At 44.2% G+C, this 14066-nt stretch overlaps 1 protein-coding gene across 1 annotated transcript; it reads left to right on the top strand.

Annotated features, from left to right (window-relative positions):
* Positions 1-2639: 2639 nt before the first annotated feature.
* Positions 2640-9917, top strand: LOC129346334 (lysozyme C, milk isozyme-like). The gene is made up of 5 exons (XM_055003682.1): positions 2640-2793; positions 3159-3363; positions 5756-5917; positions 8434-8512; positions 9483-9917. The coding sequence occupies exons 2-5, from the start codon at positions 3228-3230 to the stop codon at positions 9547-9549; spliced, it is 444 nt and encodes a 147-aa protein (XP_054859657.1). The 5' UTR covers positions 2640-2793; positions 3159-3227; the 3' UTR covers positions 9550-9917.
* Positions 9918-14066: the final 4149 nt, after the last annotated feature.

Raw genomic sequence — 14066 nt, 5'->3', positions numbered from 1 at the left:
TAGATGGTATGTTCCCAGATTTTTAGTTCGACTCTGGGCAAGCTAGCTTCTTGTTTTATTCCCTTCTGCGGTACCTTTTATTGGTGTCTTTTTTAATTGCTGGTCATTGACTGTGAAAAATAAATTATCTATCTATCTTGCCTAAGAATATGTATGTGCTGGTGTCACAAGGAGGTGACTACCTTACGGGAACAAGATGTTGGTGTTTTCCTTTTGTATCAAAGGAGCATTTCCCTCTTTGCTACCAGAAGATGAACTCAGCATAGGCAGTTTTTAAAAAAGATCAGGAAGAAAAATACACACACACACACGGAACACTTAATATTTGGAGAAGGCTTTGAGGCAGCTAGAGATTTAAAGAGGGTGGGCTTGTTTTATGCCAGCCTAAAATGTCATTTGATCAGATCCAAAGTTATATAAACAGAACCGTAAATGGACTAATTCCAGTTTTGTTTGCACAAAATCTTGTGCAACACCTAGCAGTTTCCTCTTAGTGCATTACTGTGCCAGTATTTTGGTTGCATAATGTCCTGTGCAAGAAGAAACAAAAGTGGCTACCACAGTCTTTTCCTTGCATTACTGCTTGTCTGGGAGCTCTAAACCCACTGTATTTGTAGATCAATGGTCCCCATATGCGCCCTGACCTAGATAGCCCAGGTGAGCTGATCTTGTCAGCAATTCTTCAACTTTGTATTGGATCCTTGCTAATGTATGCCTTTGTAAACTTGTGTTCATTTACCCTGTGGCATTGTTTATGGAAATGTCCTTGACACTGTATGGAAATGGCCTTGATACTGATTGTATTAATCTCATATTATGTAATCTGCTTTGAGTCTCATGAGAAAATAAATAAATAAATTGTGACTCAGTGGCACATTCTACCACTACCACCCATTGTGAGGTTCTGCCCAGTAATTCTCAAAGACTTCACTGCATGAGTCCAGGAACCGCATGAGTTAAAGCATCTTATTTGATAAGCTACTAGTGCATTCACTACTATATTCTTTGCCAGGAATGGCGTTTCTCTACAAGCACATAAAGTATACAAGAGTCTAAGCTCAGCCCCAGCCCCCTTCTGAGAATAGTTAGCTAAGTTTAATAGATGAACAGCCAGGGCCTTTTTTCTGGGAAAAGAGGTGGTGGAACTCAGTGGTGGAGCCCAGGACCTCACAATGACGTCACTTTGGGTCAGCTGGAACAAGGGGGGAGTTTTTAAAAGTTTAAATCACCCTAGGTGAAAATAGTCACATGGCCGGTGGCCCCGCCCCCTGAACTCCAGATGGAGGGGAGTTTAGATTGCACTCTGCGCCGGAGGGCAATCTAAACTCCCCTCTGTCTGGAGATCAGGGGGTGGGGCCACTGGCCATGTGACCATTTTCAAGAGGTGTTGGAATTCTGTTCCACCACGTTCCCGCTGAAAAAAAGCCCTGTGAACATCAGAACACAGTAGAGATGATGTGTGAGAAACTCCAAGGCCATGTGCCTTCCCAGGCGAAAGAGAAACAGCAGGCAGTCACATTCCAACGAACAGCTTCTAGCATCAGAGTCACACAGAATCAAACAGGCCTTGCAGAGTATGTCAGGAGACGTCCTGACACCCATCCCTCCCTGGGCAGTGCAGAGCCAAGCAATTTTTTTTTTAAAAAAGGTTTCCTTCACTTCAAACTGGCCTGGAAACTGTTTCAGAGATAGAGATGGGCATGAACCGGAAAAAAACCAAACCATGCAGTTCGTGGTTCGTCAAATTTCACGAACCATGAACTTTCACGAACCTGTCCTGGTTCATTTGGTTAATGAAAACGTCACATCCAGGTCAGAAAATCATCACTTCTGGTCTGCAGAAGGTCTGCAGGAAGTCCATCCCCTGTTGCCTAGGAAACTGATTGATTGGCACCAAGCTGTCTGCAGTCATGAACCAGCCTAAAGTTCGTGGTGGTTCGTCAGAAATGGAATCTGATGAACCGCGGTTCGTGAACCACGAACCGGCGTGGTTCGTGCTTAATTTTGGTTTGTATTTCGCTTCGTGCCCATCTCTATTCAGAGAGTACATTTTAAATAGGACCGGCCCATTATAGAATTGCAGACCCTGATTGGGTTGGCAAGATTAGTGTGGGATGCTGCTTGTCGCAGAAGCAGAATCCTAAATGGACTTAATCCAGTTTTGCTTGTACAAGATCTTGAGTTAATGAATTAATGAGCCTTCGTTAATAATGAGTGATTTTCAAGTCCAAGCTGTGAATTATGCAAAAGAAGTTGGGAGTGTGTGATTTTCCATCATGCAGCAGTTGGCATAACTCGTTCTTTGCTTTAGATTCCTTTTGAAGGAACGCCACAGACAATTTCGCAACTCATGAAACGCAGTGAGAAGTTTAAAGCAAACAGCTTAAGAAATGAACCATCTAAATTATTTATAAGTCAAATGAACTTGTCCAGGTGTGAAGAAGTGGACGAGTGTCAATGAGGGCTGAAGACCTGAGCCAGGGGAAAACCTGGGGAGAGTTGATTGAAAAGTCGTAAGGTGATTTCCGCCCTTGAGATTGTGGTCTGCCTTCAGGCCAGTCCATGCCTGTGGGAAGAAAAGAGGATTCATGTTGGTTGTGTACAAAGACGTGTCAGCAGTGTTTTGATGACTGCCAAGAAGACCATATATGGCAAGCTCCTCCCCTGACAGGGTAGCAAAGGCAGAGAGAAAGACTATAAAACCGAAGGATGCTGGCACTAGGGCAAAGACCTCCCTCGAATATCTCTTCTGATCGATCAGCATCAAGTGTTCTGACCTGATAAGCCATTTAGGTGAGTGTGGTGCACACCTGCTGTTAGGGGATATTCTATAACCAATAAAGCTGCTGTTGTGTTTTTGAAGCACAGCAGAGTCCAGCCTCTTCCCTGATACCTGAATTCAAAGCAAGTCCTATTGCAGATCAGAGGGGTGGTGGGATAGATCTTTATCCCCTCTCCCTCATCCCCCAGTCCCCATTAGATTTATAATCTAACACTGGAATTGAGCATCCAGCAACAACATTTATCCCTGTGATTCCCACCTCCAGATCTAGCTGGGAAACATGTAGATCCCCCTTCCTTACAGGCTGTCAGCAAGAACTACGCCTCTCTTTCCCAGCTGCTGGACATTTAAATAAAGATTTTTTCTCCCACTTCAGAGCTCTGGGCTGCAAAAGCCACTGGTGACCTGAGCCGGTCTGCACAACAACTTCCAGAAAGTTGCAGGGATGAAGGTTCTGTCCCTTGCTCTCCTCTTCGTGCTCGTTGCAGTGAATGAAGCCAGAGTCTTTGAGAGATGTGAAGCAGCCAGGACCTTCAAACAGCATGGACTGGATGGGTATGAAGGATACAGCCTGGGCAACTGTAAGTTGGTTCTTCCTCCCTTCCTCTGCTTTTCCTTGCCATGAGATATGCTGACCCCAGTTCTGAAGACAGAATGATCTCTTCTCTGTAAGTTTAAATGCATGAGAAGAGAAGAGAAGAGAAGAGAAGAGAAGAGAAGAGAAGAGAAGAGAAGAGAAGAGGGCCCTATGGACTGCGGTTTTCAAACTAGTGAAGGCCAATGACTGCATGGTTATTTGCTGAAGGGCTGTGTTTTCATGGAAGTTCACCTAACTTCCATGAGTTAGACTAACAGCGAAATCCTAAGCACAGGGCCAAGCTACAAGTGACGAATGACACTTGAACAGCAAGTGAACAGACTCGCTGTTCACTGGAGGGCAAGTGGAGTGCAAATGAACAGGGAGGAATGCATGTGAGAGCTAAGCTACAAGTGACGCCTGACACAGGTTGGACAGTTGTCCGCTTCCCTCAAGTTTTGATGGGCAATGTAGGCATCCTGGTCTTGCAGCTGTAATGGAGAGCCAAGCTGTAAAACCAGGACGCCTACATTTCCCATCAAAACTTGAGGGAAGCTGACAAGTGTCCAACCTGTGTAAGGCGTCACTTGTAGCTTGGCTCTGAGTCTGTTCACTTGCCATTCAAGTGTCATCCGTCACTTGTAGCTTGGTCGTAAGTTACTCCAGTAACTCTGGAGTAACTCTGCTTGGAGTTTCACTGTAAGTAATTTTTTTTAAAAGGAAGGTGTTTAAAGGTCCTCCAAGAGAGAAACCCTCGAGGCACAGATGTCTCCCAGTATTACCTACCTACTGCAGGGTAGACCATTTTATCTTGAAGAAGATGGCAAATTATGCCATGGTATGTCCCAGAATGAAAGGCAGGGTTTGCCAAACAAAGAGCATGAGAATTTATTGTAACTGGAACAAATATGGAGGTAAGAAGCAGAAGGAATTATTAAGAATTAGTGTTAGACAAATAACCATGTTCTGGTAAAATCCTAAACAGAGTTGCTCCAATCTAAGCCCCTTGATTTGAATTCAGTCGGCTTAGACTGGAGTAATTCTGCATAGGTTTTCACTGTGTTAATAATTTATCTTTTAATTCTAGATGATAATTTAGTTGCCTTTCAATAGATATTCTGCAAAAGGATAGCTGTAGAATGTTTTAAGGGTTGAAGCATGTAATTTAGATAACATACCCCTCTTGTTGGGGTTGCTGTCAAGTCACAACCGACTTATGGCAACCCCAGGAAAGGGCTTTCAAGGCATATGAGAAACAGAGGTGGTTTGCCAGCGCCTTCCTCTTCAGAATCTTTCTTGCTGGACACCAATCCAAGTACTGAAACTGCTTAGCTTCTAAGATGTGACAAGATCGGGTTATACCATGCCACTTTCCCTTCAGGAACATGCCACTAGAAGGTGTAGTGTAGTTTGAGACCCAGTTTGCTGTAGGGGTAAGAGCGTGAGATTCAATCTGGAGAGCCAGGTTTGATTCCCCGCTCCTCCACTTGAAGCCTGCTGGGTGACCTTGGGTCAGTCACAGCTCTTCCAGAGCTCTCTCAGCCCCACCCACCTCACAGGGCGATTGTCCTGAGGTCAATAATAAACCACTCTGAGTGGGCGTTAAGTCATCCTGATGGGCGGTATATAAATCGAATGTTGTTGTTGTTATTAGGGCAGGTTTGTAATGTTTTCCTGTCATGTTTTTCTATTTCACAGTTGTGAAGGGATTGTAAACGACATACACTAATTTCTCCATTGTTTATAGGCTTGCCAGGCCCCCTCAATCTCCCAGCGGGGGATTGGGGCCTGGCTCTTACCTGTGTTCAGAGGGGGGTGCGCTCCCACAAAGCGTGATGATGTCAGTTCTGGGAAGTGATGCCATCATGCAGCCCCCCCTGAGCACGCTCACGGTCTGCAGGGGCTCACGTTGGGGGCTGCTGTGGAGTGCAGGAACGCTCCTGCTCTCTGCAGCACCTCAAAATGGGCCCGTTTTGGCCTGGATCGGGCCCATTTTGAGGCGCTGTGGAGCACGGGAGCGCTCCTGCGCGCTGCAGCATCCTCAAATGGGCCTGATCCATGCCAAAACGGGCCTGATCCGCGGCTGTTTTGGCGTGGATAGGCCCGCTTTGGGATGCTGCGGTGCACAGGAGCACTCCCATGCTCCACAGCAGCTCAAAAAGGGCCCATTTTGAGGCGCTGTGGAGTGCAGGAGCACTTCTCATGCCACAGCGCCTCAAAACGGGCCTGATCCATGGGAGCGTGCAGCTCTGCAGGGGAGCGCACACAGAGGGTGCGCCACACACTGGACAGGTAAGTGGGGGCTGGGTGTGGGGGGTGAGGCCGGGGGATCCCCCGCCCCTACCGGGGGTCTGGCACACCTAATTGTTTACCTTTTCTGGCTCTCTTTGTGCCAGGGGTCTGCCTGTCTTACTATGAAAGCAGATTCAACACCCAGGCTGTTGGGCCCCCGAACAGCGATGGCAGCCGTGACTACGGGATTTTCCAGATAAACAGCCACTGGTGGTGTTCCAATGGCCAGGGCCCAACAGCAAATGGCTGCCATACCTCCTGCAACAGTAAGTCCTGTTTACCAGTGTTTGAAAGATCAATAGCCTTCCATTATTTCTGAATGGGAAAAAGGCTGTTCATACCCAGTCTATTAACTTTGAGGGCTATGTTGAATCTTCTCCTCTTGACATATGCTTGGCACTGGTGAAAGATACACCAGCTTAGGGCCAAGCTACACGTGACGAATGACACGTGAACAGCAAGTGTATTTCTCCCTGTTCACTTGCCCTCCACTCAATCCACTTGCCGTTCAAGTGTCATTCGTCACGTGTAGCTTGGCCCTAACTGAATGTTCACTTGATTAATGTTCTGTTCACTGTCATCCTTTGGTTTACCTGCTATTTCTTCTGTATTGTGACTTTCCTTCTTATTTATTCATTTTGAAGCTATATTTCGTCAAGGGATATTATAGATAAATTTGGCCCAGTTTTAATGTAATGCAAACTTTCAGCAATCCAACGAGGAAGGGGAAGAAAGCAATGAACTTTGAATATAATGGGCCTTAGGAGGACCTAGGCAAGATGCAATTTTTATGATGTTTAAAAAAAGTTTCCTTAAATCAGCACTTTTATGTGTCCAGTATATTTATAGCCCCAAATCTAGATTTTGCGTGCCCTGAATGAATGAGTGCATGATGACGGCTCCAGAAAAAGACAAATCTGGAGTTGGGCTAGCTAAATCCAGAAATGCTGGTGATTCGGGGGCATCTTTTAAGGCAGTGAAATCTCTTATGGATTATCCTTGGAGGACTGCTCCCAGCAAGGGAAGAATTACCTCCATCAAGGCAAGAGAAGTCCCTGTGGGTAATCTAAAAGCATAAAGAGGAAATAAGGAAATTCCAGCCGATAACTGAACATTGCATTCACTGGGGAACTTGAGACTACTGTACATACATACTATTCGTATGTGTTGATGTCCAATATGGAAGATACGTTGTCTATTCAATGTCAGCATTTGATATAGAAGAGCACGGGATAATAAGGGCCAAGCTACAAGTGACGAATGACACTTGAACGGCAAGTGGATTGAGTGGAGGGCAAGTGAACAGGGAGAAATACACTTGCCGTTCAAGTGTCATTCGTCACTTGTAGCCTGGCCCTGAGATAACAAGAATTCTTTTGCCAGATCAGCTCAAAGGATGACTCAGTCCAACAGAGACAGAAATGGATCAAACCCCTGACATTACTCTGGACAGATTTTACACCAGATATTTGGGTCCCTAAATTGCTAAGAGTGGAAAATTTACTCATTTTAGACATTTTTTTTTTTAGTTCAGGCCATGGGAATTTGGGCAGCTTATAAAAATCACCCTTTTTGTAGTTTATGGACTCTGGCCTGAATTCTTCCTTTCTTCCTCTTAAGACATAGGTCAGAACAGTAGAGTAAGAAAGAAAGATTTAGTCCAGTATTTTGTTTCCCAGATCAGCTTCCTAGGTGCCCTTAGGAAACTCACAGAGTACTGATGATTTTTTTCTGCTACTATTTGTCCTCAGCATTTACAGCATTCAGAGGTTTAAGTTGCCTCTGAAGTCCATCCAGGTCTCAGGGTGAATCCTTTTTAAAAACCATCTCGGTTGATGGTACTGCATATTGTGATTCTGACTTTCCATATTTGAACTGTGTGGTATGTTAAAATTCCTTCCAGTTCTCAGCCCTGATCATACATTTGCCTTAAGATTCATCGTGCTACACGGTTTTCTACAGGGTTAGAAAAAAGTAAACAACTGATTCCCTTTTTCATTCAATTTTCAATTCAATCAAAGTTTAATCTTAGGGCCCGGCAGGATTTGTTATCTTTCCGCTGGGCCTGCAAGACAGAGATGTTCCGCCAGGCATTTGGTGGGGGCTAGGCTGTCCTCTTGCTGGCCATACCTTTGAAGACCGTCCACCACCTATGCAGGAGCTCATAAGTGTAACGCAGGGCTTGATGTAAGAGCCAAGGCCTGTGCCTAAAATGCTATATTTTAATATTTATATCCGCCAATTGAGAAATTTTTATTGTATATAGAATAGTGTTTTAATGTTTATTTATAATGTTTTTATTGCTTTTAAACTGTATGTTATTAATTGTATGGTGTCACACTGCCCTGAGCCCGTCTGACAGGGAGGGCGGTCTAGAAATGCAGTCAATCAATCAATCAATCAATCAATCAATCCATTCAAAGACCAGACAAGTAACCACATACAATCTAATTAAAACATACAATCCAGGTAAACCGTATTGTTTAGCAGATCTATTCATCTAAAAAACATTGAATTACCAGGATCCAAATTCTTAAGTATTTAAAATAAAAAAATATTTAAATATTTCCCCCTACAAAATATTTCAGGAGCTGTACGGCCTGCACAGCAGATTTTGCCACCTTTAAGGTGGTTTCTTGGTCTCTATTGGCTAAAAGGTTATCTAAATAAAATCTATCATTTCTTCCCGGGAACTGATTGTGAATCGGAGTTATATAGGCAGCTCTGATATTTTGGTCCTTTCCCATTCAAGTTATTTTTGTTTTCTGATGTATCTTCACAGGTTTCCTAAACGACGACATCACTAATGATATTGAGTGTGCCAAGAGGATTGTCAGAGACCCCAACAAGATGGGCGCGTGGTAAGTCTGTCTCTCCTTCTCAGCATCTCACTGGTTGTCGATTCTATCAACATCTAAAGACCCCAAAGTGGCACCCAGTAGCTGTTGTTCCTGCCGGCCATCTTGGGCTGATTCCACACAAATTGGATAATGCACTTTCAATGCACTTTAGCAATCGTTTGAGGTGGATTTTTTGTTCCGCACACAAAAAAAATCCATTCCAAATGATCTATAAAGAGGATTGGAAGTGCATTATCCAACGTGGGTGGAATCAGCCCTAGGATCACAAAACAACCATCCTGCTAGACAAAAGCCCAGAGACATCATCCTCTTTACACCGGACAATCCCCCAATAATGCTCTCAGTACTTCTGTCTTCCAAGCGAAACATTGCTGTTTCCATTCCAGGTCTTATAAACGATATCAGTGTGACTAATGAAAACTGGTGTTTGAGGCATTTCCACCAGTACCTTTATGTACCTTTAGTATAGATCCATTTCTATATTAGGGTCACTTTACATGAGACGTTAAATGAGAGGTTGGGGAAAACTCGTGTTTAAAATGTGACTAATACTAACCTTCAAAATACAGTGCAGGGGGAAATGGGCTCTGGCAGTAAGAGGAACAGTCTGACCTCCACATCCTTTTTCTGTCTGCAAAAGCACATGGGGAGCAGGGGAAGGAATGACGAAACCTGTTCTTCATCCACATTTCCCCACACACCATAAGTGCCATTTACACATTAAACACAAGTTTCCCGCAACCTAATTTGCATAGAGCCACACAAATGAGAAAGACAAGATATCACACCCAGAGGTCCGATTTTGGTGTGAGCAAAGCTTCCACCACACTTCTCTCAGCATATTGATAGTGTGTATGCGTCACATGCACAAGTTCTCAAGCACAATCCCCAGTAAATAGAATCCCAAGTTCTATGTTTGTGGGAAGTTTTTTCTGACCTTCTTTGGTTTCTCTCTCTTTCCGACATTCAGGGTTGCCTGGAGGAACCACTGCAAAGGAAGAGATCTCTCCCGATGGACTGCCGGCTGTGGTGTCTGAGTTTTGCATTCTGAATAAAGATCTCCATCGTTGCAGTTTTTGATTTGCTCTTTTTATTTCTGTGCGATGGTCTGTTTTTTCATAAGGGCGCTGAATGCTCTTCCTCTATCAAACCGCTACTGACTGCAAGAGAAGGCTCACTTGAGCAGCTGTACCTTCATACCAAGGAAAGAGAAAAAGAAAGAGGAAGGAAATAATGAAATTAGGAAGGAATGATGTTAGTAAGAAAGCAAGAAAGAATATCCCTACCTGGTGCATTAGTGAGACTTCTCCTTACTTCTATTTGTCTGTGAAAGAATTTTTTTGTATGGAAAAGAATTCTGTCATAGTATCTTCATGTATAATGGGTCTCTGAGCTTTGTGTTCTGAATAAAAAAACCTCATCATTGCAACTTTTTTTTGCCTGGCTGTTTTTATTTCTTTGTTGAAGTCTATACACACACACCGTACACAAGGAAAATTAGGGCCAAGCTACACATGACGAATAACACTTGAACGGCAAGTGGATTGAGTGGAGGGCAAGTGAACAGGGAGAAATACACTTGCTGTTCAAGTGTTATTTGTCACTTGTAGCTTGGCCCTGAACTGATATGATTACATAAGGGATACTGAGTGCCTTCATTTAATTATTTGTTGATCAATGAAGAACTGAGAGCCAGTTTGGTGTAGTGGTTAAGAGCAGCAGGACTCTAATATGGAGAACTGGGTTTGATTCCCCACTCCTCCGCTTGAAGCCAGCTGGGTGAACTTGGGTCAGTTGCAGCTCTCTCAGAGCTCTCTCAGCCCCACCCACCTCACAGGGTGATTTTCATGAGGATAATAATAACACACTTTGTAAACCACGCTGAGGGCCAAGCTACACATGACGAATGACACTTGAACGGCAAGTGGATTGAGTGGAGGGCAAGTGAACAGGGAGAAATACACTTGCTGTTCAAGTGTCATTCGTCATGTGTAGCTTGGCCCTGAGTGGGCGTTAAGTTGTCCTGAAGGGCGGTATATAAATCGAATGTTGTTGTTATTATTATTATTATTAATGTTCCTGCTTCTAGTTTTTCTTACGGAAGGAAACGAAAACAATAATGTCAGCCTGTTGACAATTGTAGGAAGAATTTTTAAAAAACACTTCACATAAGATGATGTATTTTAGGGCCAAGCTACACATGACGAATGACACTTGAACGGCAAGTGGATTGAGTGGAGGGCAAGTGAACAGGGAGAAATCCACTTGCCGTTCAAGTGTCATTCGTCATGTGTAGCTTGGCCCTTAGTTGATTTAAAAAATACATGATTGAGATCAAGTGATTAACATGTATGGACTTCAGCTCCCCTCCCCTTTCTCTCTCTACGGGCCAAGCTACACATGACGAATGACACTTGAACGGCAAGTGTATTTCTCCCTGTTCACTTGCCCTCCACTCAATCCACTTGCCGTTCAAGTGTCATTCGTCATGTGTAGCTTGGCCCTACACAGCAGCCATTACCAACCCTGGACACTTGATTCCTGAGGTCACAGTGTCTACATGGAGGGGTCAGTCCACCAGCTAAGTGCATAGGTGGGCTGAAGTGAGAAGAGAATAGGGCTCCACTGACAGTGGAAGCAGCGAGGAAGATATTTCTTTCTCATTTTCCATTGCAGCAGCACTGACCTACATGGAATTATTCCAGGCAGGTCCTGTGACCTTTGGAGGGGTCAGAAATGGCTGGAGAAGCATCAGAAAGGACCTTATTTTCATTCTTCTCTCAGAGCCATGAACAGGGAGGAATACATGTGTGGGCCACGCTACAAGTGACGAATGACACTTGAACAGCAAGTGGATTGAGTGGAGTGCAAGTGAACAGGGAGAAATACACTTGCTGTTCAAGTGTCATTCGTCACTTGTAGCTTCGCCCTGAGTCTGTTCACTTGCCATTCAAGTGTAATTCATCATTTCTAGCTTGGCTCTCAGCAGCCAAAGCCCTTATTGTTTCCTCTTCGAATACACCTAGGCCGTTTCCACACCACTCACTTTCTTCCGGAACGGGGCACAACATCACGAAAAAACCGCGGAAGATAGCGTCTTCTCCTGCGAGTTTTGTGCAACGTTGCACAAAACTCGCACAAGAAGGCGCTATCTTCCGGGTTTTTTCTGTGACGTTGTGCCCCGTTCTGGAAGGTGAGTGGTATGGAAACGGCCCTAATCTCCCTTTACTCATTGACTAGTACAAAAGAATTTGGGATTTCTTTATTATGGAGAAGATCGCCGATAACCTCCATTCTTTGGACAATCCCCAACTTCAATCTTATTTCTCAACCCTATGGCACCCATTTCTGAATTTTATGACACTTCAGGGTCAAGCACAGCTTCCTACTTTACGAGTCTGTAATGTTCTTGCTGTTCCCTAAAATATTCTTTTAGATGTTCTGTTCAGTCTACTTGTTTAACCAACTCTAATCTTGGTGTGGTGAACGACTCAATGATGGCGAATGTTTATGGGGTGTGTTTATTTATTGTTATACTGTTATAAAAATATTAAAACCAAAATAAAGTATTTAAAAAAAGAGAAATGGCTGGAGGGAGGGGAGAACTTGAGGAGAAATGTGAACATCAGTGCCTTCCGTTGATGGATCACACTGGCTCTAACTCCAAATCTTAAACCAATTGCCCAGGAGGTGTCCTTGAAAATTAGCCTCCCCAATACAAAAAAAAAAACTTATACAGGTTCATACATTCCTGTCTATTTTAGTAAGATATCTAGAATATATGTCCTCACAGCAGGCTAAAAAGGATATTAATTAAAAAAAAAAACAAGTGGCTAATACCCACTTTCCTTTTCTCCATTTAGGACATTGGGGGATAAAGTTGTTGGGCTGTAGAATTGTTAATAGCTTAAGGATTCACAGCATTGGAATCAAGTGGTAATTTTGGGATCAGTCGGTGATATTTGCACCCCCTGTCCTTTCCTTATAAATATGCCGTCGCTATATTGTAGGACGTCAATGTGAGGTTGCTGAAGCATGCTGTATAGCCTCTTAAGAAAGGAGATTCCACCTTTGATCTTTGCATGGGGAATTGGCATGTTAAATAAGGCATTTCATCTCTTCCCAGAGACATTGTTTTCTGCAAGCAGAACAGCTGAAGTCAGAACAACTGGTTACACCGGTGTGAGATAGAAATAAGAGTGAGGTTAGTTTAACCAACATGTGTTTGATGGAGCAGATCTGAACGAATAGAAATACAGTTCCACCCACAGGTAATTGTTTTGGGCTGTGAAATAAATTTCATTTCCCTTTGTTCGTTTGACATATATCTGTTAAACCATAATCTCTCTTATATTACTGCATGGGGCTTCTTTAACTTTAGATGTACATGCAGTTTGGGGAGGTATTCTGCTCTGTGACTGGGTGGTGTAAAATTTGTACCATTCAATGAATCCTTGGAATAAGTAGGCACTTTGGAATAAGTAGGGTTACCAACTGACCTGATAAAAGCTGACGAGGTCTGGTCTTGTGCCTTTCACAGCACTTGGTTCTGCAGAAATCAGCTGGGATTCATAGATGAAAACCAGCATATTTTATTTATTTATTTATGTCATTTATAGTCCGCCTTTCTCACTCAGGGCCAAGCTACAAGTGATGAATGACACTTGAACAGCAAGTGTATTTCTCCCTGTTCACTTGCCCTCCACTCAATCCACTTGCCAGGTAAGTGTCTTTTGTCATGTGTAGCTTGGCCCTAAGTACTGGAGTCTTACTGCAAATGGGCCAGAGATCTGTCTATTGTATCCTGATAGGGAGAGGGGACATGCTACTTGACAGAGTGAAGAAAAGGAAGAGCAGGGATGGGGAAATGGGAATCTCACAAGCTTGGCTTATCCCTCAAGGATGCACACAGACATACCTTCACAATCTTTCAGCTTTCCAGGGAGCTGGGATGGGGAGGGGGAGAAGATTCTCTGGATGGTGGCAATTGATCTAACGGAGTAGTACCTCGCAAGGGGGACGTTGAGAAAGTTCTTTAACACAATGACAACCTCGTCCTCCTCCAGTCATTGCCAAACTGCAGCACAGGGAGCTGGCGATCTACGTGGCAGTTGTGACAGGGGGAAGGCCTGAGGGGCAAGAATGTGATTGGCTTCAGGCTCTGCTTGTGGGCATCCAGGAAGCATATATGTGAAGACAGGGCTCATTTCGAGGGGGAACGCACAGGAACGCAGTTCCGGCAGTTCCCCAAAGAGGTCACATGTCAGGTGGCCCCGCCCACCTAATTTTCGGCCATTTTGGGCCCGTTTCGGCCTGGATTGGGGCTGAAACAGCCCAGATCAGGCCTCTGACGGGTGGTGGATCACTCTCCCACTCAGCAGCGGCCTGATTCTGACCATTTTGGGCCCCCTTTCAGCCATTTTCAACCCCTTTTTGTCATTTTGGGCCCAATTTTGGCCCTGAATGGCCAGGATTGGGTCCAAAACAGCCAGCATAGGTGATGTCAGGGGGTGTGGCATATGCAAATCAGTTATACTAATGACACACGTCCGAT

This window comes from Eublepharis macularius, chromosome 19 (genome assembly GCF_028583425.1).
Source record: "Eublepharis macularius isolate TG4126 chromosome 19, MPM_Emac_v1.0, whole genome shotgun sequence".
NCBI classification, from domain to species: domain Eukaryota; kingdom Metazoa; phylum Chordata; class Lepidosauria; order Squamata; family Eublepharidae; genus Eublepharis; species Eublepharis macularius.
Note: the sequence above shows the minus strand (reverse complement) of the source record. Positions and strands in the feature narration are given on the sequence as shown.

Coding starts and splice junctions, on each gene's coding strand:
- LOC129346334 (XM_055003682.1), top strand. CDS start 3,228: ATGAAGGTTCTGTCCCTTGCTCTCCTCTTCGTGCTCGTTGCAGTGAAT. Junction 5,918..8,433: donor CTGCCATACCTCCTGCAACA/GTAAGTCCTGTT, acceptor GTATCTTCACAG/GTTTCCTAAACGACGACATC. Junction 8,513..9,482: donor CCCAACAAGATGGGCGCGTG/GTAAGTCTGTCT, acceptor TCCGACATTCAG/GGTTGCCTGGAGGAACCACT.